At 41.8% G+C, this 26,142-nt stretch overlaps 2 protein-coding genes across 2 annotated transcripts; both read right to left on the bottom strand.

The window, feature by feature from the left end:
- Nucleotides 1-48: 48 nt before the first annotated feature.
- On the bottom strand, nucleotides 49-6,506 carry atf7ip2 (activating transcription factor 7 interacting protein 2). Its single transcript, XM_076086520.1, has 13 exons — nucleotides 6,467-6,506; nucleotides 5,231-5,446; nucleotides 4,068-4,143; nucleotides 3,808-3,939; nucleotides 3,182-3,250; nucleotides 2,889-2,923; nucleotides 2,735-2,775; nucleotides 2,602-2,648; nucleotides 2,282-2,327; nucleotides 1,946-2,025; nucleotides 1,623-1,742; nucleotides 1,350-1,537; nucleotides 49-381 (listed from the first exon to the last, which is right to left on the bottom strand). Exons 2-13 carry the CDS (start codon nucleotides 5,428-5,430, stop codon nucleotides 162-164), a joined length of 1,254 nt encoding a protein of 417 aa, XP_075942635.1. The 5' UTR covers nucleotides 5,431-5,446; nucleotides 6,467-6,506; the 3' UTR covers nucleotides 49-161.
- A 943-nt stretch (nucleotides 6,507-7,449) lies between these two features.
- Nucleotides 7,450-20,524, bottom strand: emp2 (epithelial membrane protein 2). The gene is made up of 5 exons (XM_076086507.1): nucleotides 20,327-20,524; nucleotides 11,735-11,922; nucleotides 11,542-11,650; nucleotides 11,316-11,456; nucleotides 7,450-10,427 (listed from the first exon to the last, which is right to left on the bottom strand). Exons 2-5 carry the CDS (start codon nucleotides 11,810-11,812, stop codon nucleotides 10,258-10,260), a joined length of 498 nt encoding a protein of 165 aa, XP_075942622.1. The 5' UTR covers nucleotides 11,813-11,922; nucleotides 20,327-20,524; the 3' UTR covers nucleotides 7,450-10,257.
- Between the last annotated feature and the right edge of the window lie 5,618 nt (nucleotides 20,525-26,142).

Here is a 26,142-nt window from a genome sequence, read left to right as displayed (position 1 = left end):
AATTCAAATAGCATTTGTTGTTAAAGCAAAAATTCATCATACAGAACATACATTCAAACACTTTCAACTTTAATGGCTCGTAAAAAAAAATTCAACATTTATACATGACAAAAACTTTGACCTTTAAAAATTGTTTCATAGTGAATCTCACAATAAACAGTTTATTTATGGTCAGGTAAGGACACGGTCACAACTTCACTGTAAGGTCCGTACCGGCCAAACGCGTCTTTGCCCACCACAGCGACACAAATCTTGCGCCCGGCCTGGTACTTGTTGATCACATGACAGATGGGCAGCTCTTTGTCTTTGGCATCCACCACCTGAATGGTCCAGGCTGGGAAGACGTTGCTACCCTTCTCCTTCTCCACGCTAATGAAGACTCTGCAGCATGGAGAGAGAGAGAGAGAGAGAGAGAGAGAGAGAGAGAGAGAGAGAGAGAGAGAGAGAGAGAGAGAGAACACCAGAATGAGGAAAAAGTGAGCAACTACAAAAAAGACAAGGAGAGCTGCAGTGAAGAACTGAACTCTGCTTCCAGTACATTCCTCAGACAGATACAAGATAGCACTCCTGTAACCAACCTGGTTGAGAGAGAGTACGGCCGTCACCATTTTGATTCAAAATCAAAAGTCGATCGAAACAAGCGAATAAGGAGATATTCGCAGGCATCGTAAACAGATAGATTTGACTGGGACAGGAACAGGATTTGGGTGATTTCTGCAGGCGAGGAAACTCACTCTGATGTTGTAAAGCACGCTCCTGCCATCTAGTGGTGCCATCTAATGGCCTCGGTGTGGTACACTCCCAAAAACATATGTTGGTTATATCTTTTTAAAGAAGAATTTGAAAATGTAAATGAACATCGGGACAAACAACCAACGATCTGTTGATCTTTACGAACCAAGACTCCATAACAATAGCACAGCCATCAGATATCGCCATCTAAAGTCATGCAACTCTACGAGAACTAAAACGATTCGTCCACATATCAATTAGTCGATGCTTTTGATGCTTGATTAACCGTTTCAGTGCCTTTTAATGCCAACTTAAAATGGTTCAAATTCTCGAGTTTAAGCATCTTCATTTGCAGCGTTTGCCATATATAGTCCTGCACTAAATACGTCGGGGTTTTGGACTTTTGGTGGGACAAAACAAGACATCTGAAGACGTCAATGTGTTGATGCGTGTCCATTTGGAGGAGCCATTGGAATGGGACAAACACTGTGAAAGAGAGGCAGTCCCTTCAATGGTAAATAACTACACTATTGTGTAAAGGTGATTTTATCCAGTGAGTCGCAGGGCTGAAAGCTGCCTACTGAACCCAGAATGTCTCAACCTCTGATAGTTCTCACCTGTAAATATCCATGGGTGGCCTAGATGGGTCTTTCTCTTCCACTGACCAGAGCACAGAGAGGCCAGGGGGTCTCCTGATGAGAGCCATTTTTACTTGTAGAATCTGGGGGATGTTGTACTTGGCCGCTTCCATGTTCAGGGTGGAGGGGAAGGGATTGGAGGGAAGAGGGGGATACGGGACCTTGTCCTTGGGGTCAAAAGGAGGCAGTGGAGGTTAATGAGAGTAGCAAACAGTCAAGTGAATTACAAACGTGGGTTAGCGTGAGCATTACCCGCTCTGAGTTTGTGTGCTTGGTTTCCACTTTCACCGGCCCAGCCTTCGGTTCCTCGCGCTGCTTGAGCTCCACAACATTGTTCTGTATTTCCTGCTTATATTTTGGCTCTTTCTTTACCTTAAGTTCCAGCAACACACAACGTAACACCGTCGGTAAACGAAGGCACAACACAAAATACACATCAACAGTGAAAACAAAGCCAAAAAGAAAAGGGGATGTAGGGTTTTATACAAAACTGCAAATTGACATTAGCGACACATAACATATTTATGCGTGGAATGTTTTGAAGAGGATGAATATCAATAATACAAACACCTTACCTTACCCTCTGGAGAACCATAAGGGGTTAGAACCGGAGGAGGCAGATCCTCACTTAAATCCGTTATGGCACCCGTCAAAGCTTAACATGGATTATGTGCAATGACAAGTAACAGAGGAAGGGACAGGGAAGAGTGGAAGAAAGCATGTGGTTATTAATTCATGTACTCACTGACTCATATTATTTAATTTGGGTCATTAGAACAGCTTATCGTGTCCCTTTTTCTCACTGCAAGGCGGTATCGTGTCACCAGAAGCTACATTACATCGTTTAAACTTGAGCTATTCAAACATCCACTTTGTGTGTGTGTGTGTGTGTGTGTGTGTGTATATATTACCTTCGTTATCAGCCTGCATCTTCTTTAGGGCCTCTTTTGTGTTTTCCTGGACAGAAAAGATCGATCAACTTAAGCTCAATGTTGACAGCACATGTCTAGTTGACTCAGAACAGTTCAAGACACAACTTTCAAAGGCAAATGAACAATCTTCTCTTCGTACATGGAAGACTACAAAATACATCAAAGCCTCAACTCTGCTAAATAACTGTTGTCCAAACTACAACTAACAGACCTTTGTGAAGACAGCTTTGTGCTGATTAAACAGACATTCTTAAGATTTATTTAGCCGATTATTCCAAGTTAAATAACTGCATATTCACCATCGCTTCAAAGACCTCTCTGCTCTCGTCCGTGCTCTTCATGTCAGCTGAAAAATAAAATTGCATATAATGAATACTCATGCGACCCACAAATGCAAATACTCTTTAGCGCACCCGCCCGCTAGGCTCTTACTCTGTGACTCGGCCTCCAGGGTTTCATCCTCAGAGTGCTCCCTGCAGAGATGGACATCCAATCAAACGCAAATAAAAACAAAAGGTAATAATTCCCATCAGGGCCTTCTGAACTATCACACCGCACTGATCCGCCTGGACCTGCTTCTACATACCTGGTCTTTACGTTAACGAGAGATGGCATTGGGCTCTGAAAGGCAAATGTTTTTGAGAGATTCGTTACGCTCACATAAACAGTGTTTGCATCTCAAACTGGACATTATTATGGAGTGTATCTATCATATGTTCTACCTTAAGTTACCAGACAAAACAATTCATATATTGTGTTTGGGCATATCTCCGGAAAAATCTAAATGCATGAGTGAAAAACAGCTTTGACGCTGAACATGCATGTCAGTCCATACATATGCATCCACTGCATTAATTCGTGTGTTTGTATGCATCAAACCTTTTTCTGTTCCTCCGTCATGAAGGCGATCGCTGCTTCTGCTCTCTTGGTTACCGTGTTAATTCGAGCCTGAGGAAGAGAGGAATATTCTGTAAAGATTTATTGGGTTAAAGATCTTCTTCATCACCAATGTGCCTTTGAGACGTACGCACAAGATATTCATGTTTGTCTCTTTTACTTTAAAGAGAAAAGAAATGGCAGACTAAGAAACGTGCATAAAAAGGTGAATGTTATGATGGTAAGCATCTGTGTCCAGTTCAAAAGGTTTTAATCTAATGGGTAAAAAAAGAAGCTGATGAAGAACAATGAACAACAGATTTAGACAGCAGAAGAATGGATGCTTAGAGGATTTACCAGCAGCTGTCACATTTAGAGAGACGAGAGAAGAAGAGGGAAGAGAAGAGACGGATCTTAAAACAGTTTGAAGAAATTAAGGAATGAAATAATTAGGTAAGGAGAGAAAAAGAAGGAACGTCAGACGTGCATACATAAGAAGAAATACAATTCAAATTAACAGTGTATTAGTCCCCCACTGCCTAACTCCCATAAAGGTGTTGATTTGGGGGGAAACTTTGTCAGTCCCTGCAGTATCAGTCTAACATGTGTAGCACACTACGTCCACCGACCTCCAGCGTTTGGATGGAGCTTGAATAGTCGACAGCCCGATCCAGCTGTTGAATAGTTTCTATTAAACCCTGCAGCTTGCTTTCTTTCTTTTGCACTGCGGCGTGAACCTCCTGCTCGATCAGCGTCTCCACCTGCGGACACACAAACACACAAAATAAAACACACACACAAGCATTATGGAAGAGCTGCATTCAGTAACTGCAGATTATAGTTATAATCCAGTAAATGCATTTAATAATCATAAAATAGGGTCTCTTACTTCCAATTGGGAGAATTTAAGCTTCTTAGCAGGGGCTCCAGTGGAAGCTGGGCTGGAGGGGGGCGACCTCTGCATTCTGCATGCAGACATTCAGACAAACAGAATGTCAATATTCACTAGCAAGAGTAAGCTAGATCTTAAAAACTATCCAACGGGAAAACGCAGAGCAGTGTTGCCAACTCTTTCTCCAACGCTCCCCCGGGCAGGTAGGCCGGCCAATCAATACATTCAGGCCGGATGCAGTGATTGGACAGGATTGTAATGGATTCAATGATTGCTGTCTGGATACACAGAGAATGGTTTTGAGGAAGATTTCCAGCGCTAGCGTTAAGTTGTACAAGCACCGACCAGAAGAAAAATGTGCTGGAGGAATAAACATTAGACGCAGTAAAAAAAAAAAAGCAATGAGGAAGAGTTCAATGTCTGCAAGAAAGCAAAGCTGGTAAGAGAGATTTGAATGTGCTGGATGGTCTACCCCTTTAAACACTCGACTGTCTCACTACATGCTCCCACTACATCTCTACATCTCTGAAACAGCTGTCGGATCGACAAGCAAGTTATTAAATTATTTTCAAAACACTGCAAGAACAGCATGCAGTGATGAGGTTACAGCTCGCATAAAACAAACAACGTGTCTCAGTTAGATTCCTTTGTAATGTCAAAAAGTAAAAACTGTTTTGTGGCTTACACACACAGGGGAAAGTGCATGTTTATTAAATATGGTTTGTAGAGTATAGAGGGCTTTACTGAGCCTATAGGTTTTTTTGTATAACAATGTAAGGACTGGATCAACCAGGGGGCAGAACAATGCTGTGATTTATCATTCAGCTTCAAGCGTTATTCAATGTTCACCTTTTCTTGCGTTTACAATGGTCATCGGTCCCCTACGGTTCTTGTGGCAGCTAGCTTCCTCTATTGACCCGGGGAAAGGTGTAGACAGACGCAATCCACGACACACACTTTCTCCCCTGCCAGCACAGAGCTTCACAAGACTTTCAGAGGATCACAGGATCCATCCCCTCAGATCCATCTCTCATGCAACTCTGCAACCATTTGCCTGACCGGTCCTGCTCCTAACGAGATTAGCCGCGGGGGGCAACTGGCATGCTGCAAACATGTATGAAGCGGTTCTGCAAACATGAAGCTATCGGAAGTTAACTCACATATCCAGCAGAGTCAGGGCCATCTCTGTATCAGTTTTCAATCCATTTGTTGTTTTCAGTTCACGCCACCTTTCGAAGGCCAATCCAATGTTCACGCGAGTCTCTTTTTGCACGTGAGAGTGTTGTTTGCAGCTCTTGCCTTTGTTGGGAGGCCTTCCCCTCTGTGGAGCTGGTCTTTTTGAGCCTGTGTGGTCTGCCATGTTCTACAGCGGTGTACTGTCGAGACAAAAGCTGTATAGTTTAGTTTCACAATATTACAGAGAACATAAAATGAATATGCATAATATATGACTACGTAAAATATGATTGACAAAATATACACACAGTTTTGTTAAGTTAGGGGAAAGTAAAGGGTGAGGTTAGGGGGGCTGACACAGTCGTTAGTCCATAAATAACAGTCGGTTGCTTTTGTTTCACTCCTACATTATTGAACTCTTTGTTTCAGAGCTCTCTATGATGTGACGCAGTGCAAATATTGTACAACATGTTGCCAACAATAGCAATATCATGGCACACTCTTGTAACCCTAACCCACTACTGTTCAGATATGTGTTTACCAAAAGAAAGGAAGCAATTACGTATAAAATGTATTCTCTGCATTGGGATTTTAGTTTTACGAATATACGTTTCTACAAAACAAACTGCATATCAACATGCTTTGAGTTTCAGCCTTATTGATACACACACACACACACACACACACACACACACACACACACACACACACACACACACACACACACACACACACACACCATGGAGAATAACACTGTGTGCTATTATTCACTCCTGCATCATATGAGCATCTATTGTGATGTATCGATCAATGAGTCTACCAGGCTTTATAACTGCAATATCAACAGAGACACAAAAGTTAGATAAAAGAGCAATGTATCATGCAAACAACAATAATACACTGTTTTATTTGCAGGATAACTAATTATAAATCAATTCACTTTCATATTTTACTCGCTATTGATGTTCGTTGCAGAATTAATGATATTGATTAGTGGCTCTTTTGTTTCGATAGTCTAAGATACTCACTGGGTTAGCTAGCTAGCTAAACTGTAAGTTAGCTGAAGCTTCAGCGAAATATTTCTCTATTTAGCAAAGAGTAAGCTATCTAACGTTAGCGTACAAGACAGCTACCATACAGCTGCTACGTTCAAAAGATTTAAAATGCAACAAGGTAAAAACGTCTAACTGCTGTCTGTTAATAAAACATGTTAACTTTACCTGCTGGAGCTTTCACGGTCAACTTCCGCCCACCGAAATATGTAGCACTTCCGGCTCAGTTTCTTCAGAATAAAAGCGTCGTCTTCAAAAGATGTTGAGAAAATATTGAGAAATTAGATTAAAGAAAAGCAAAGTCTGCTCTGAAACTAAGCAAATAGATGTCAATAGTCTTCCTGACACGTATCTTTACGATCATACTGTGTGTGTAGCTGTGCAAAATTAAAATAAGTTTTTTTGACTGCAAAATGTTTGTCAAGTGTGTGTGTGTGTGTGTGTGTGTGTGTGTGTGTGTGTGTGTGTGTGTGTGTGTGTGTGTGTGTATTTTTAATATTATAGGCTATTCCGAATATCTTGTGTGATAGAAAATTGTCCCTGTGCTAGTACATTTCTACTGTGACTTGGTTTATGTGCCTTACTCATTAACAAAACTATAAATGTGACATATGACTGTGTACCTAGGAGAGTGGTAACAGGACCATATACAAATATAAACATTACATTAAAGTCATTTAGCAGACGCTTTTATCCAAAGCGACTTACAATAAGTGTATTCGACGTAGGTATTCAAGAGAACTACTAGTCACCAGAAGTCATAAGTGCATCTCCTTGTTTACACAAGCATCTAAGAGCATAAACCAGAGCAAAGGTACAGTGCAGAAACAAACTAATACAAGTCAAAGAAGCAGAGTTCAGGGATAACATCATGGGTGACGTAAAGAGGGTGTCATAAATAGTAACATTCCTCATTACTGTAGCAATTGAATCGCATTACATACAGTGTAATTGCCATGGATGACTATTCCTTACCCCAGCTTATTTTTTATCTTTTGAATATAAAGATATAGAAAGCAGTAATCTTGCACTGCAGCATGCAAGAGAGCAAAATACTGATCTTTCTGCAAGCAAGTGGAGGTGGTGTAAAATGGCCAGCAGGCACTATGTGTAATGAGTATGGATGGATACTTGACTCAATGACAGATATGTCACACACAAAAAGAATTTATTCATCGTAAAATACATTTATTGAGATCTATCTGATGGATCAACAGGATTCAACAGGGGAAAAAGAGCACCTTTATATTCTCATAGGGGAGATGAGTCTTTGGTCCTGAATCTGTTGGAAGTTTGCCCAGTATGTTGTTCTGAGATTAGAGCAGCAGAATCAAGTTCATTCTTTTCAGGAGTGATTGACAGCAGCTTGTAGCCGTCTATTCTGCAGGCTGAAGCCATAAAACTATCACCTAAACAGTGTGTAGTGTTCTATCCGTCCACTGGGTGTCAGTAACAGACAAACATGTTAGTTTGATGACATATGAATCCATGAGTTCGACAGATGTTACGACAGATGTCAACATTAATTGCATGTTAAATTATTTGACTAAAATACTAAAAGCAAAGGGGCCTGAAACAAGCAGACACACTCCCATTTAACCGATGTTAAAACTAACAAAATGAACATTTTTGGATGAATTGTATGCAAGAAAAGAAACTGTTTAATTTAAGTTCTTCAAACATTGACCATTTTAACATGTCTCCATAATAAAGCAACATGACTCTCAATCAGTGTTGAATTAATACTTCACTAAGCATTAGAAATATTGAAACTGCAAAGAAATAAAAGAAATACAAATAAAAATAGATTCCCCATAAATACAGTTTGGGCTTCAACAGCTCACATGCTCATTTGTCACTGTGGGTACTTGTATAGGTCTACTTTGACTAAGATACAGAACTACAGAGAAATACTACAGAAAAATGATCACGATCCTAAGACAAAACATTTCCAATTCCAAATCATAAGGGCTCTGATAACTCAACTCTTAGAGGTGATAACTGTGGTTTCTGTTTAACAGGGTTCACACAGAAGTATTCTGAATTTAGATTTGTTTTATAATCACCAAAGTTAAACTAAACAGATTCAAACTTTAAATTACCTCTAACAAACCATATTTCACTTTAAAAAAAAATCTTCTTCAGCCTAATTTACTGCATCAACTTCCTTTTCATCTCAATGTAGGTTAAAAATCTGCTGAAAGACAAACATTTGCATGCAAACAGGAGGCTTATTAATTAGCAAAACACTCTTAAGATGACAACTTCATAAAAACCTATAAACAAACGTCACAATCTTGGCCTCCAATATGTTCTTTTGATCATTTTCAAGTATCGTCTTGAGAGCAAAATCTGCACTTCCATTTCTCTTCCCTGTATCTTTAGCACTGGTGAGATTCATATCACGAAACAACCCAGTGCAACTCTGAAGGAACAATTAAGTCCAAGCTGCATGCATTAATACCCCGCTGCTCTCAATTTACTGTTTAACACCCAAACCAACACCAAGGAGGAGGAAAGGCGTCTACACAGTGGGATCAAATAGTATCACTAGAATTAGAAGTAATTCTGGGAATCTGTGGCAGGTACAGTACAGTTACACATTTATTGTTGTAAAATGCCAGAGCACACATGTGCATAAGGTGTTCCAGATGTTTCAGTAATGGACCAAATAAACGGAAGCACGGCCAAAAAGGGAAGAAAATACGGCAAGACTTAGTTACTCCATACATCCTCAGTCACATGAGGCTAAAATACACAACAGTGGTTTCAAACGATAAATAGCTTTAGTCTTTTTCTCAGTGAAAGAAATGTTCATTCATATTTTCAAGTTTGCATGTTATGTTGTCATTTGAAATCCCGAATATCACAGCACATCATTGGTTCCTTTTTCACCATTAAAAACAAGTCAGCAACAGAAGAATACAACAAATGAAAGTCCTACATATTAAACCTCAACTAGTGCTTCACTACACTAATGCATAAGATTTTCAAATTTTTTAATTTTTTTTCCTTTTTTCATACAGTTTTAGTATTTCAGTCTTAGAAATAAGCAATTTTGACGATTACTTGAACTATACATACACAGCAAATATGTACAAAATAAATTCCATTGACTGTAGATTCACAAAGAAGGCACGGACCCTTTGGGAAGTCCAGGGGCTGCGTTAGACACATTGTCCCACTTATCTTCAACTTTCATCCGTCGTGATCAAATATCTTCAGACAGGCTCCTATGAATGGTGTTGGTAGGAAGCAGGACACAACGAAACAATGTGGAGGAGACAAATCAGTATGTTGGAACAGTGCTCATGTCCTGTGTAATGGCAGAGGGGAAAAGTAGGAAGAGGATAGTGAAGGCATGTTCTCACTAAACGCAGCAAGGAGCCTCAGGGGCCTTTTCTATGCAGAGACAGTGAGCGACGGGTGAATGCAACAAGGCTGATCTGCATTTGCATCGAAGAGACTTGACCTCAACTTGAAAAAACTACAGATCAAATGTCAATCACGGTGCATTTCTCAACTCAAATGTTTCCAGTTTCCATGTTTTAGCGGCTGTAATGCAAAAACAAAGACCACCCAACCCACAGTGGGTTTATCCAGTCTGTCAGTAGTGTTTCTGAGGAACTTATCTTGGAAACAAAGTGTATAATACAGCCTGTCAAAAGGAACACACTGGGTTTTCTTTGCCACATTCAGTGAGAACAATATACCATAAGGAGGGAGAAAGGTGTGTGTGTGTGTGTGAGGTGGAAAAAAACGTGTTGCTGTACGCTTTATTAGTGAATTGCCTGGACTGAAATGAATGTGGATTAGTCCTTTTCTCATATGTTATTATAAATCTAAGGGATCCAGAGAGACTGTGTGCATGCATGTTTGTTGAGGAAAAGTGTACGTCTTTATGCATGTGTCCAAGTGTTCCTGTTTATATTTATTTTATATCTGCGTGCCCGTCGCATCTATTTGCGCTTCCTGAGCACCAGGTACATGAGGCCGCTGATGAGAGTCATGGGGAAGCTGATCCAGGCCAGGATGTAGGAGGAGCCGTAGGAGCCCTCCTGGAGACTCGCCACATGGAAGCTCTTGTTCTGAGCCGTGTAGACGGACGCCGCGATCATAACGCACAGAGCTGAGAGGAGGAGAGAGGAGGATGGAAATTACACTCGATAGCCGAGGAAGGAATTTCATTTCTAACTCTGAAATATTGCAGCCAGTCTGGTGCCACTTAAAGGAATAGTTTGACACAGATGATCACATTGATGCCACTCTCTAATCTGCCGCTTCAATATAAGTCTACAGCCAGCTGCCGGTTAGCTTAGCTTAGCACAAAGACTGGAAGCAGGGGGAAACGACTAGCCTGTCTCTGTCCAAAGGTGACGCAGACTCGGTTTAACAGTCAGCTCCAGTTTGAGAGGGCTGTCCTATTGAGAGCTTTCCCCACAGCCAACTGTGCATTGCTGAGGTAGATCACATTGCTGTAAAACTGAGATCTGTAATTTCTTCAAACGAATAGTGTACAATGAAACAGTATTTCTTCAGACGTAGTTGACGTCAATAAAGTGAACAATATGTTCCATTTCAAGTCTTTTGGTCAGTCGATGACTTTCCTCTGGATAAAAACTGAATACCAAGACAATGAGAGTATGCTATTTTTCCATCAATGTGTGGAAAGGGTTTACCCAACACTCGGGCTGGGAATCAACTTGGTCCTGATCTAAAAATAAATGCACATCAAGTGTGAATACAACTCAAGTACACTTCGTTTAAAAGAAAAGACGTTCCCGAGTTTGGGGACTTTTGCTGATGTTGAATTGTGAAGTTTGAAGTATCGTCCCGAGCCCCGCGTATGCTCTCAAGTCACAGGCTAAAATGTCACATTCTAGGTTATCCAACCTCAGAAATGTCTGGACATGAATCTTACCACAACAACCACACTGCACTGGAAACAGCATTCACAAAAGCTGCAGTGAAAAGTTCCGTGTGTGTGTGTGTGTGTGTGTGTGTGTGTGTTACTCACAGGCCAGCAGCTCGATAACAGCAGTGAAAACAAATCTATCTCCCTGTTGGAGCTTAAAGAGTTGAAGGATGAAGACGAAGAAGCTGACACAACATAAAATGGTGGCCAGAATCATAGTAGCCTGGACGGTCTGCAGAAAGGCTGAGGAGATAGGAGAAAGAAGGTTGTTACATACACAAATGCAACACTTACAGTACGCACGCTACATAGCTACACACCGTCTCACCTGCATCAACAGTGTGGCTGTTCTCCACAGGATAGCAGGTGGAGTTACAGGAGTACCACAGGTCGGCGTAGATCACATCGCTTCCCACTGGCGACACCACCCACCAGGCCTACAGCGGGGAGGGACACGTAGACGTTAAAATGACGGACATGTCCCGTGCTGCGTTGCGTGATCATTCTTGGTTGGTACTCACGTTGTGAATGGTTGCAACAAAGAGGAGGATGGCTGCGGCCACGTGGAAGAGGAGGATGAAGGCTAAGATGATCAACATGGCTGCCCTTAAATATCTCACAGGTTGCTTCTGCGGCTGTCTGCGTTGCTCACTGGCTAATTGTCGACTGATAGTCGGGGACGGATCGAGGTCCTTCACGTGCAAGGGATCTGTTGGGAGCGACATACATGCAATACTTCAATAACACAAACATATACAGGAAAGATGAATCCCATGTGTGTCCTCAGCATATATCAAACACACAGGTCACCGGCATCACCAAATGTTTGTAAAAACCTGTACAGATACCGACAGCATATTTATATTCACCAATTTGACTTTTCTGGATTCACTTTAAGTAAATGATTCTAAAGGAAAATAACTAAATTCGTGCTGTTTTATTAATTTGAGTTTTGATTTATCTTCGAAGGTTAAGATAAGAAAAATAAAAGTAATAAGTAAATCTGTCTTTAGACAGTTTTAACATTTTTGCTGCATTATTTGTGACCCTAAAAATATCTGAAGCATACTGTATATGCAGTCTTCATTATTGTATTGAGGACAGGAACAGAGAAGGAAATAGCATAAACAACTGTGATGCAGGGTTAATGAAACATTATATTATCTGTAGTCTCGACGTCTTCCCTCAAATTACAGAAAATCCTGCTGAGATGTGAGATGAAGCATGTATGTTGCATTTCTATGCCAATGTGTGTGTGTGTTTGAGAGTGTGTACGTGAGCCCAGTGTGTGGGAGCGGAGTGTTTACTCTGCAGTGATTGAAGGCCTTAACCACGACTACGACTTGTTGACGGAAACGGGGAGCTGACTGTTTACATCTTGAAATGGGCAGTCTGTGCTCTGTCAGTGTAGACCAGGATAGAATGTGCTATGTTAGCATAGCAGCATTAGCATGCAATTTCATCCATGCTAAAAATGATGCATAAGAGGTCAAGGGTCACTGTATATGAACCAAAGACACTTAAGGTCTGATGCTTATTCCTTTGGTTTTTGCAGCTTGACCTTGGTAGTTGTAGCATTAAAACACAGAGGGTTCAGGAATGTATGGCTTCAGACAACACTGTTGACAGTCATAACAGGTGTGTGTGTGTGTGTGTGTGTGTGTGTGTGTGTGCCTCCGCTTAAGATATGATCATCTACTGAGGCCTTGATTTTGTTTGTGCACTTTTCCGTTCCTGAACTGTGTTAAGAAACTAGTAATAAACCGACGACAACTGCTAATGTTACTCTTTCCGTCGGGATATCTAGTATTTTTGTTCATGTTTTTTTTTGTGTCGCTTTTGTGTTTTTGTTCACATATACTACGATGAATTGGCATGAGGGAAAGAAAGTCCCTTTAAAAAATATCCAAAACATCCAGAAACCCGCTAGTTTGTTAGTCCAGGAAACAGGTTTGCTCAGCATGTAAAATGCTTTGTCAGCATCCTTCTGTTTAACATTCATAATCACACAAAACAAGATTCTGAAGTCTGGAATATATTTATTTTTTCCGACACAACGTTTCCAGCACCGCTTTGATGGCTGCTGTACAAGTTCATACAAACGCAGTAAAGACTTCATCTCTGCCACGCTTCCAGTCTTCTCCCCGTACGCTGCAGACATCAAACTCAGACTAACCACCCTGTGAGCATAATGCACGTAAAATTACATGAGTTTGATTTGATTTCAGCGAGTGCCTGAACTGCCACCAAAGACGTTCAGAAGCTGCAGCAGGCAGAGACACAAACATGTTTAAAAGCATGCGAGTACACACACACACACACACACACACAAAGCCAGACACAAAGAGGAATTAGCTCTCTCCGCCAAAATGGAGTCGCAGTAAAAACAGCCTCTCCCCGCCGACAGGAAGCAGGCCATAGTGTTTGTGTGTGTGCATGTGGCCGCGGGGTGTACCAGAGGATATAGGTATAAGTTGGGAGAGGATGGGGGGGGGAAATTGTCAGCAAATCAATTATTGAGTTATGACCAAAACATATCTTGTGTGGGCACAGTGACCTTTGAACTTCAGTTCATCTTTGAGTCCAATTGGATGTTTGTACCAAATTTGAAGAGATTAGCTCACGGCGTTCCCGTGATGAACGAGAACAGGTCGCACGGACGGACAACCAGAGGTATAAAATGGTCTTAAAATGACATTAATATTGTTTATTGTAGTCATTTCTGGGACAATATAGGTCACACTGGATGGAAATGTGAGACGCAGCATTATTTTTAGGAACTGGCAACGGCTTGTTGGAGAACTGACTTTTGGAGCTTTGGAGCTCTGCAAATTCCCAGAAAATTAGCCTATTATAACAATTCCTAATCACCGTGTCTCCAGGGTGGCCCATCAGAGATTAGGTTTGACTTTAAAGAACGATGACACTGCAGAGTGAGAAGAAGAAAAATGGAGGGGACGGACGGAGGTGGAAAGACAGACGAGACGAGGTGAAGACCAACAATTCAATTTACTACATCCGCTGCAAAGCATCTCTCTGGTATTTGAGTCTAATCTGCAGGAACATTCTTTGGAGCAACAAGTAATCGTAATCACACACACACACACACACACACACACACACACACACACAGCTGGATCTGATTCCATCTGCAGCTGTTTTCTCGTCTCAGTGGGGAGAAGATGACGGGAGGAGTGAGGGAGGAAGAGAGGGAGGAGACAGCAAGAGAAGGAAGGGAACCCCATTGGAGGGAAAAGAGAAAAACAAAAACAAGAGAGTAAACACACAAACTACACAAAACCACAAATGTATAGTCTGCCAAGACAATCACAGAAATGAGAGAGCCTCTGACACAGTTCAGATAATTGAAGTAATTAGAGTATGGAGGTTGCAAACCGGACACAAAACAAGTTGCGGGGTCTTCAGGAATTTGTTTTAATTGTTCTTTCATGTGTTTCATTTCATGCTGTGCGGAGACGAAGAGAGTATAAATATATCGGGGAAGATGCCAATCGTGGAAACTGCTGATCAGTCATGTTAAATGTTCGCTGCGTCAGAATCTATCCGGCAAAGGCGTTTCCATAATTCATTTAGAGCATCAACTCTTCTTCTACAAAGGGTTTCTATGGGATCTTGCTGTTTCCATACAGATTTCCTAAATGAGATACTTCAAAATGCGCATAAAAATAAGTGTATGGAAACAGGGCTTGTAATGATCATATACAAGGGTAATTATCCAAAAACTACAATTAAGCTGATTTATTGCCGTCTATACTGGTCATTTCTCTCTTACACCTTCCAAAAATAAAGCTAACAACGGAAAACTTGTCCATAATAGTGATACACTCTTTCACTCTTTTTTTGGCTGACATAAACACACACACACACACACACACACACACACACACACACACACACACAACCGTTAACCTAAATGTGGAGCCCTGTATTCCCCGGGGATCCTTGGGAACGGTGTTGCCTTGCAGAGGTTTGACTCAGCGCTGATAGCAAAGTGTGAAAGCACTGAGACAACAGCTGCAGACACACACACACACACACATACAAGCACGGAGCACTTATCCACATGCATGCTTTGTACATTAGCCACGTTAGTCTGGTATGTACAACACAGATATTTCACGCATTATCTGTCACAATAGACGTGTGCACACACTGAGGCGTACTTCCCTCAGCTGTGGCGTGTCAATCAGCACAACAAAGTGACGAACTCGTCCCAGTAGGAGATAATCACCATCCATCACTCAGGAAGGTAACCTGCTAAACGTGAGGCTTGTGTTTTTTGAGCTTTTAAAAAGTGAGTTTTTTTCTGCTTTACGAAGATAAAAGAAAGACACCAAAGCCGAACTCTTTCACACCACGTAAGCTTATTATCCTGTGTTTTGTTTGTTCTTGATGTCGCAGTTGTCCTTTTTGCTTCACTTTCACAAACTCCGTCACATGGCTAAGTAGATACAAAAAACATGTAACAAAAACAAAGATAACGATACTGCAGCGTCGTGTAATCACGTGATAGATTCTGTCAGACTCCAGCCACCTCGACTGACACGCACACTGACAATCCGGCTGCCATTCCTCCTCTCCACTCAGCCTTATAATAGGAGGCTGGGGGACTCGGTGCAAGTGTGTGTGTGTGTGTGTGTGTGTGTGTGTGTGTGTGTGTGTGTGTGTCGACCGGTTCCCTTGCCTGGTGGAAAATGCTGACTTTTAATGTCTTTTTTTTTTTTAAACTCTTTTCATAAAACACAAAGCCACAGACTTAACTGGGCCTCTGAATCTCACTCCCCCGTCTCTCTCACTGTCCCACTCTCTCTCTCTCTCTGTCTCTCTCTCTCTCTCTCTCTCTCTCTCTCTCTGTAGCGATGGAAAAACTGATTGGGGAAGAGGAAAGGCAATGAAGGCTTCCAGTGGAGCCCTCTGGCCCCTTATGAGGTCGTACAATTGAGACTCAATATGCAACATTTCCTTCTCCAAACCCGCAAGTCTTGGGATTCACTACCAGGGGATACTTAGTCTCGAGTGCCTCATTTTTCACGAGCCCTTATAATATGTTCATCGCACCGGTTTAAACTAATGCAACATTTTTTACTGACACCTCGCTTTGTATTTTATTCCATGAGGTCAAAACAGTGGGGGGAAAAATCGAACAAAACAGATTTTATTTTACTGAATAATGAGTTCATATTCTTTTATAGGTTGAGTTGAAGCACTCTTTTGTCTTTGCAAATGCGTTGATAGAATATAGATACTCTGTGTTAGTAAAAAACTGTTCTATTGGGAACAATAATAAAAGCAACAATTTGCAGTAACGGCCCAGGAAAGTGTCCGATCTGTCCCTTTTAGATGGATCATTTGCTCAGTAGTTCTTAAGTGTGTTGTGTGTTGACACTGAGCCAACACAAACACACACCATCCGTTGGTGATGGCGGTGAGGTGCGGTCAAAAGCTCTGGAAAAAGGCCTGCAAGTGCACCTGGAGTTGAGACTCAATTTCTCAAAAAGTCAAGAATGAAACCTCATGTTTATTTTTGCTTTTTGTTTCCCCCAGACATGGCCTTACAGTGTCTAAATTGCATTCCTTTGGGGTAAAGGGAACAACTGTGTGTGTGTGTGTGTGTGTGTGTGTGTGTGTGTGTGTGTGTGTGTGTGTGTGTGTGTGTGTACACAGCAACAATAGCCAAGCAAAGCCTTATTTTTAGAGAAAACACAAAAGGCACATCTTCCCTGGAGTGAAGCCAGTGACCAAACCTGTAGACCCACACGCTCAGCTGTACATACACAGTTTGGTTTAAACCTTAAACTTTATTACAATTGTCATATACATGTCGGTACATACATGACATTTGACCTCTGCATTTAACCCATGCTAAGCATTTAGGAGCAGTGGGCCGCTGTGAAGCAGAAGGACACTTCGACATGCGGACAGGAGGAGTTTTAAGATGCATGAGGAGTCATCTAAGTGGCAGTGGAGCAAGAATTATAATTATAACCAGATTGCCCAGTGCGACAGCTATAATCCTTTACACTAATCCTAAACACTATGGATTTACAGGAGCCTTTTACAAACAAGGACTGGCTGCCCGAGCGCCCTGAAACAATGGCAGCCTTGTGAAGCAAAGTGCAAAACTGAATGAAAGCGGTGGAGACAACTTTCTATTTGCACGTCTTTACCACTAGGAAGCCAAATATTTGACAATTTGGCTTGCGGGTGTCACCGGAGGATAAGCCATAGTGGCTGCGTCCCAATAGAGAGCTGCAGGGATGAGTCCTTAAACCTGTATAAGTGAGTCATTTTGCTCTTCCAGTTTGCCCGTCTTGAAGCCGATCGTTTTTTTTGATTGTTTTAGGATAGGTAACTGAAATAAGGTCTTATCTTCTCCAGCATGAGTCTTTCAGACTTTGCCGTCCTCACGATGAGCTGTACTACAGGCTCATCGCTAACAGTATCACAAACTCCAGTTTATAATTCACATGCTACGTTGCTAACAGTTAGCATGTAATGTTTGGCTGGAGCTGAAAACCAAACATTAGGTTCATCATCCTGAAATCCCACATGTGGGGCATTTTGTGAAGCTGATCATTTTATCAGGACATTCACATTCTAATGCAACACTGTCACTTTCTTCCTCATATCCACACTCTAAACACATCAAGAGTGGATCGTCCTTGCTAAAGGGGGTATGGTCGAAATTCAGCATTTGGAAAATTGATTATAAAGTGCAAACAAATGATGCATTCACAGCGCTCATTCATAACGGTCATGAGACTGTTTTATTACTGACAACACAAGCCTAATAACTTGACATTCCTGTGATATTTTCTTATAACTCATAATCTGTCAGTCCCTCTAAATTATTCATATCAAGTTATAAAACATTGGCTTTAGTAAATAGTAAATATTTGAGCTATATATGCTTGTTGAATACCGGGAGAGAAGGGAGAATCGTTGTTCTGCACAATGAAGCCTATATTGGTTGCAAAGCAGTACGGTGTGTGTGTGTGTGTGTGTGTGTGTGTGTGTGTGTGTGTGTACGACATGCCACCTTCAGGAATCAGAAACTTAACTAAATGACAAATGCGCACACCGACACACAACGGTTTTCCTGCTGGTTTAAACTTTAAAAAGACTTCCCTCTGATTCAGGAATTCTTTCATGTTGGACACCAACATGGTTTGTTAGGTGTGTGTGTGTGTGTGTGTGTGTTTATATGTTTTCACACACATTCCTAAAGTGGCAGCGCTGAGTAATGACTCCCACATGGCAGAGAGAAGCTGGGAGCACCTGGTAAAAAGAGAGATCCATCCTCCTTTATCACCCCCCCCCCCCCCCCCCCCCCCCATTCTCTTCCCTTTTCCTTCTCTTCTACTCTCAGTCACTTCACACTTGTTCCCTGATAGTTTTCATCTGTCAGCGCCTTTTTAAAAACCTCGCACCCCCCCCCCCCCCCCCCGACTAATCTGCCTCCCATCAAATATCCCACACCCCTCTCTTCCTGCTGCGTTCGATGGGACTGAAAATACTTTTTAAATTAACACTGACACTCTGCCTTTGAAGTGTCCGGGCCTCGCGTCGCATCACGTCCTAAACGGTGAGAGCAAGGAAGGCGAAGCACAAAGGGGCGCAGCGCCGTCCAAATACTACGCTACTTCAGATTACTTTTGGCCACCGCATGGATCAAGCTTCAGTCACAGGCCATTAAGTCTGCCACGAGACGGAGCCATCTAGAATCTGGTGGGGGGGGGGGGGGGGGGGGGGGAAGCTACCACAGTACATTCTGCACGTTTTAACTGCCATTCATTCAGCTGTTTGTTTGTGGTTGTCTAACACATTACTTCACACATTTGTATGTTTGGTGACTGCGGGGCTCAATAAACTAAATTAGAAGCTGAGAGAAGGGACGAAAAGATGGTATAATTAAGACTGGCTTTCTATTCATTCTTCAGTTATATTTTATCAAGTATTTATTTTTGTTTCATAACTTCAAGGTGTCCAAATGACAATTCATAACTGCATGTCAACAGGGGGAATTTGTTTCTAATAGATTGTTGCATATTATAGCTATGCCTTCACACTTCATGTGACATCGAATCTCCAGATCATCGCCATAATGGCAGAGATGTCCTCAGACATGCAGACATTGCCTGATGAGGATCTCCATTTCTGCAGCCCAGTATGAAAAGAATCTCTTTGGCTCACCATGAAAAAACCTGGACCGAGTTCAACCACAAGAGGGCGCCACCCTGACTGGTGAATCCAACCGTAATCACCTGCCTCAGCAAAAGTAAGACTCAAATCAACAATGCGGCGGTCTCATAGTGCAATAACGCACTTACAAGGGACCTGAACAGATTTTAAAGGTATGATCATCTGATTCTGTTCAGTTATATAACACGCTTAGGCTACACTGTATACTTTTTAATACAATTCAAACACTATCAAAACACAATGATTTCAAGGTGACATGGTTATACGCCCAAGTTCATGGTTCAGTAGTAATGTGGTGTTACCATACTGTATGTGCAAGCTTGCCGAGCCAACGCAGGCGCACCATATTCAGAGAAGAGTCTAATGTCTATTAGCCCACAGCAGACAGACTTAAAGTACCTATGAGACACACGCGCGCACACTTCCTGTTCCCTGTGAAACAAATAGCAGTTTACCTCGAAACACACGCGGCTCATTCACAGCACTCAGACACACGCACACGCACATTGATGGCTGACAACGCCCCTTTCATTTCCAATGTCTGAGATCTGGAGCCACGATCGGTTTAAAAAAAACAAAATAGGGTAACAACGACTCCTTAAAACTGATCTGTGATGAAACTAAATACACCTGCTCTGAGCTTTAAATAGCCTGAAAATATCGAGGCAGAGCACCAATTATTTTAGAAATATTTTAGGCTTTAAATATTCCACAGCAGTAAATAAGGACAGTTGGGCTAAAACTCACCAGAAGACACTTTAATAGTGTAATTGGTATATTAAAGAGGCATATCGCGGCCACATGGAATTTAAATGGGACTTGAATCCCGTAGAGAAGCTTCCGAGCAGCATTCAAACAACATGCAAACTAATAAAACGCAGTTTACTCACCGGGTTTTGGTCCGAGAATGAAGCAAAGAGTGTGGAGTTCCAGATGTGACTGTGTGAATGCTAGAAGGGAAATCAGGGAACAATAAATTGGGAGAAAAAAATGCAGGAAAAAAAAGCCTCCAAACGTGACGAAACGGCAGCTGGAGCTGAGCTAGTAGTCTCCCCCCAAAAAGTTTGTCCTATGCGCACGTTCTCTGGACAGGCTGTCGTGAGCGCTCGAGGGCTGGAGATGGGTGTGGTTTGGGATTTAACATAATGGGAGATGTGTGTGTGCGTGTGTGTGTGTGTGTGTGTGTGTGCGTGTGTGTGTGTGTGTGTGTGTGTGTGTGTGCGTGTGTGTGTGTGTGTGTGTGTGTGTGTGTGTGTGTGTGTGTGCGTGTGTGTGTGTGTGTGTGTGTGTGCGTGTGTGTGTGTGTGTGTGTGTGTGTGTGTGTGCGCGCGTGCGTGTGTGTGTGCGTGTGCGCGTGCGTGCGTATGTGTGTGTGTGTGTGCGTGACACATGAATGGATTGGTGACAGGAGTTTAGGCCTCGGCGGGAAAAGTAGCTATAAAATAATAATGATGGCGGTCGGAGAGGAAGTCAAAAGGAAGTTTAAAAGTCTGTGTTTCCTCACATGGCAGACAGACTGAGCAGGAGACAAGAAAACAAACCACCGAGGTCAGACGAAAGGAAATTAAGAGGATGAAATGGGATGAAAAATCATGAATGGTTGGAAAGAATGGTGAAAAGGACCAAGAGGGGACGCATGGATAAAAGAGAAATGGAGAAGTGAAAAGGAACAATGAATATGAGGTTTTGCACAAGCTATATTCCCCTTTTTCCACATTTCCATTGGTATTACAGATCCAAGAAGAGTAGTACTTTTCCTGTATTTGTATAACCCTTGACTTCTTAATTTCCTTGACTTCTTAATTTCCTTTTTTTTATCACCTGGGAATACTTTTTTTATTGTTGTGGTGTTTCTGCAACGCCTAGAACAGAATGGGCAGCGCTGAGAGGTCAGTTTGGATTCTCCGCTCTTAAAGTCTGTGTTTCTCTAGATGGCACTCTTTTCTTGGCTGCTATCACAGCTCATCATAATAAAAACAGTTCTTCTTCTCAACTGCTGCCCCAAATGTGAGACATCACCTATTAGATTCCACACGCTTTGCAAGGCGTACAAAGTCTAGAGCAATCAACTAACATGTTGGAAGAAGAGACTTTCTGTCCCTCTTTTCTTTCCTTCCCCCTGATTCTCTGCAATCAAAGTTCTGACCTCTGTCCTCGCCCCGTCAAGCACCACCAGCTGTTGCACGTCATTTCTTTCACGTCATTTTCTGCTGTCGTTCTTATTCACAAGAACATCGGAGTGCTCGAGACTTTACAACGACCCCAACCCTCCTGCTTTCTGTCCCATCATTTTACCTCTTTGAATTGTCACGGTTTTGTATCTTTTGTACGATTCAGGTGGTTTTGACTTAGTTCTGTGTTTTTTAAGTTGTTGTTTGAGGACTAGTTTGGCTTGTTGAATTTGTTTATCTTTCTTGCCAAGAGTCGGACAAAAAGATTGATACCACTCTCATGTATGTTTGGTAAATATGAGGCTACAGCCAGCAACTGGTTAGCTTAGCTTCGCTTCGCTTAGCTTAGCACAAAGACTACAAACAGGGAAAACAGCTAGTCTGTCTCTGTCCAAAGGGAAAAAACCTGCCACCAAGGTAACAACGAGACTCCAGGAAGTCACTGTGCTAGGCCAAGAATAGTCTAGTCAACTTGTATTCATTTCCAGCTGAATGTGTGAAAGGCCTGTGTGTATACAATGTCACACCCATCTCTAAAGGCATATCTGACTCTAGGGCTGAGTCAGCAAACAACTCTCCCATCGAGACTTTCCATCTGCACATAACTGATAACTGATATATCAACACTTGACTGAAACCTCAACAGTCATCCAACGTGCAAAGGTCTGCTGTGATCCGTTTAAAACCTGATCAAGTTCACATCATGAGCTCAGGACGTCAGGTTCTTTGTTTGTCCCCCGTCCTCAGTGGTCCGATGTCACCAGCGCGACGGGATGGGATTGTTTTGTGGGGTCACAAGGAGACAGTTAGTTAGGACGGGCACGAGGTAATGAAGAGGGCATTGTCTAGGGTTGGTATGCAGCACATAGTTCTTTGCATTTTCCAAGTGGCCACAGCACGGGACTGCCATCACTGCTGGAATAAATGAAACTCCATCCAACCTGATGTAAAGTTTTCCATTCAACGTTTTAAATCTTTACATCTTGGGTAAATGTGAGCTTGTGCCTACAATTAATGACGTTCTAGGTATAGAACACAGACACACAGACTCTGTAAGGGCAGGGGTGGCCCGTTGGTCAGTCAGAGGGAGCACTTGTGCTGCCCAGGTGGCCCTCTGTGACATTAAGCATGGAGATATGCAGATTTAAGCCAAACTAATGTGGGACAAACACAGCACCGAGTGTGAGAGCTGCTGACTAAATTATACCCACAAAAAGTAACGTCTGGTCGAACTCAGTGATAACAAGCTTCATCTCCAGTGTGAGCAGGTTAGCCTAGCGTGCTAGTTTCAATAATATAAGCATAACAGCTTGATGGGTCCTCTGAATATTTGAGAGCTGAAACCACATGTATACTTGTTGAAACCGTGGAAATGGAGCGTGTCTCCTTGCAGCACGGGTCTACAGTTTTATCAGTAAAACATTTATTACCAGGTGAAGATAATTCAAAATTCCAATTGACTTTAAATATAAATAGAACTAAAAGGGGGACACTTCGCCAAAGCCTCCAGAAAAGATTTACAGAGTGCTTCTGTCACTTTTCACTGACTGGCATGTATCTTTCACAGTTAAGCTCCAAAGTTAGATTACAATTTAACCAATTACTGTGATGCTGCTTGAGCCTTCATTGTAGGCCTTACATGTTCCCAGAGCAGACAGCAGGTAGGAGGGCTATGTGGATTCTTTGGAAAAGCCTCAGGACGCTCGTGTTGCTGTGTGACAATAGCGGGTCACCATGGACAAAAATTCCCGTAATTACTCTCAGTGATTCTCGGTTGCACACATTCCCGTTTGCACACGCGCAACGTGCACACGCTCATACACATTCCCCAGAGTTATAACGTAATGTGTGCATACTCTCCAGAACCCATACAAGTAAAGTGTTGTGCAGGCAGGAGAGGGATGGATGGAATCTGTATGTTGAGCTGATGATGACTCATTGTAAGGCTTCATACAATGGCCTCTCTCTCTCTCTTTTGCTTTCTGATTATTCCTCATCGGATTCTTTACCAGCAGACAAGCATGCACACACACACACACACACACACACACACACACACACACACACACACACACACACACACACAACCACACCTTTTCTGGCTCTCTTCTACATGTTTCAATATGTTTGAGATGTTTTTAACAGCCAAAGGTTACAGGAAACATCCAGAAAATGGCACAGGATTGCAATTGTTTTCTATTCTGGAGGATCATATATCTTTAACATTTAATTCGATCCTGAATTTTTCTGGGCAGAGAGGTCCTTTGCAGAAGAGCATCTATAAAAACACAACTGCTGGTGCATTCTTTCATTTTTGTCCGTCACCTGTGTGTCTCCCTTCTGCACACTTGTTGTTCTTTTCAACATTGCATCCCTGCACATACTGTAACAGCACACACACACTCACACATGCCCATAGTGGCTGTTTAAACAACAAAGCAATCCTATCCTCCTCAGCTCCTCGGCTGTCACCCAAACACACACACACACACACACACACACACACACACACACACAGGAGGGAGCAGGCTTAACCTCTCTGCAGGTGTCAGGTGTCCTCCACACAGGTAAACACAATACAAACACTGGCGACCCACTCACACCGTACGTCACCGTAGACACATATCAGCTTCATGCTATTATATTAGACACATAAGTGAAGACAATAATGTGTACACAGCTCCACCCTGTAGGTTTTTAGTACAGTGTAGTATCTCACCTGGGGCAGAAATAGGTCATTGCTGCCTCGTGCTATTTGCTGTGTCGTCTTCACATTTGAGACGATTTAGTATTAACCCGCACATTCTTCTCTGCAATCCTTTATCAACAAAAACGTTGCATATTAAGAAGTATTATATGTAAATAGTCTGAATGAGAGCTTTCTTTTTCTGAAGAGGTATTCCACCCAATGTTTAAGAAATACAGAAATGCATTTCTCACCTAAAAGCTGCAAATACAACACTCTTGTTAATATCGCTGACTGTGTTTCATTCTAGTTATATATGAGAGTCTTATGGCGGAAAGTGAAATATATAACAATAACAGTCACAAAAATATAATGGAAAACAACTGAACAATCAGTTAGGGAAGACCGACAGAGTGAGCCAACATTGTGAGATACAGTGTTTTAGGCCTTTGCATTTCTGGAGCATATCACCAGGAGGAGAAGAGTATTGCATAATAAAAGTGGAAGAGGCCCAAGTACTGCAAAACAGTGGCGGAAGAAGTATTCAAAACCTTTTATTAAAGTTAAAATATAGCACATTAAAAGTGCTCACTATGAAAAATGTTGAATCTATATTTGTGAAATTATTAATTATAAATTAAATAAATTCTTAACCTGCAAAGCACCTATTTCTTTCCAATTCATGTTGTGTGAAAAGCCCACTTCTAGAACACGATGGATGGTTATTGGCTGCGACACGCATTCCTCCTACGTCAGCCCCAGCTGGAGCCTCTCCTGTATTACATTCAGGTCACACAGAGAAGCCGATTTTCTGAAAAATTAATACAATATCTGAAGGTTAATTGTTTATCATAATTTACTACTGTTCTCAATGCATTTTCAGAATTCCCTTTTTGAGGCTCAAAGACTCTTCTGATCATCTGGATGAAGAAAATATTCAAACAGATCTTTCAAGCTGAGGAATGGAAGAGATTACTTCATTATCAAATATATTGGTATCTATTTAATAGCTTTACACAGAAAACAGCATTATGTGTTACTTGTGTTTCACAAAAAGAGCAGGCATGTGGGTCATTTGTGGTTATATTAGGTACACAGTCGCAACAGGAGAAAGCTCATTTCTATTTTTTCTTTTGTTGTTTTTTGTGCGGCATACAGAATAACTTCTCATCTAAATGGTTAGTGGAGTTCTTGATGATTCTGCAATAGATAGATAGATATCTTTATTTTCTTGTCATGCACATCTTTGTCTTTTGTTTAAGTTATACTTAAAAGTTCCTGAATATCATTAAGTAATCTGTTCTGCAAAATTAATGACAAATCGTTCATATCAAAAACAGAGATCTCAAACCCTTAGCCCAGGGATGGCCATGTAAAATGTCCCAATTAAATACCTTTTTAGTTAGTCTCTGATCAGACATCTTCACATGTCTATTCCAAAGTCGAAGCATTTGACACGCATGTCTGATGTTTGGAGATCCCAACACATATCACCACTAAAACAGAAATAGATTTGTGAACTCCCAAGAAGGATCGAATAGCTCTGTGATGCACAGTGTCACAACTCGTGTGGTCACAGAAACCCCAAACACAATAAGTGTATTATAGATTTTGTTGATTGTTCAAACTTCAGAAACTTGAATGCAGTGGTCTGTGACTCAACTGTTACTGAAATAGCAGCACAAAGTGGGACTCTTACTCTTCCTCCTTCATGATCTGCAGTGTTTAGTTTTCACAGTTCCTCCTGCAGTGACATCCTGTGTAGAGCAGCAGTGCGGCACGCATGTTGCCAATCTGATTCAATAGTCGGTGAAGAGGTGAACTTCGGAATTTAAAAATATATATTTAA

Source organism: Anarhichas minor, unplaced genomic scaffold (genome assembly GCF_050575085.1).
Source record: "Anarhichas minor isolate MPS153535 unplaced genomic scaffold, ASM5057508v1 ptg000007l, whole genome shotgun sequence".
NCBI lineage: Eukaryota > Metazoa > Chordata > Actinopteri > Perciformes > Anarhichadidae > Anarhichas > Anarhichas minor.
This window is presented reverse-complemented; position numbering and strand designations above follow the sequence as displayed.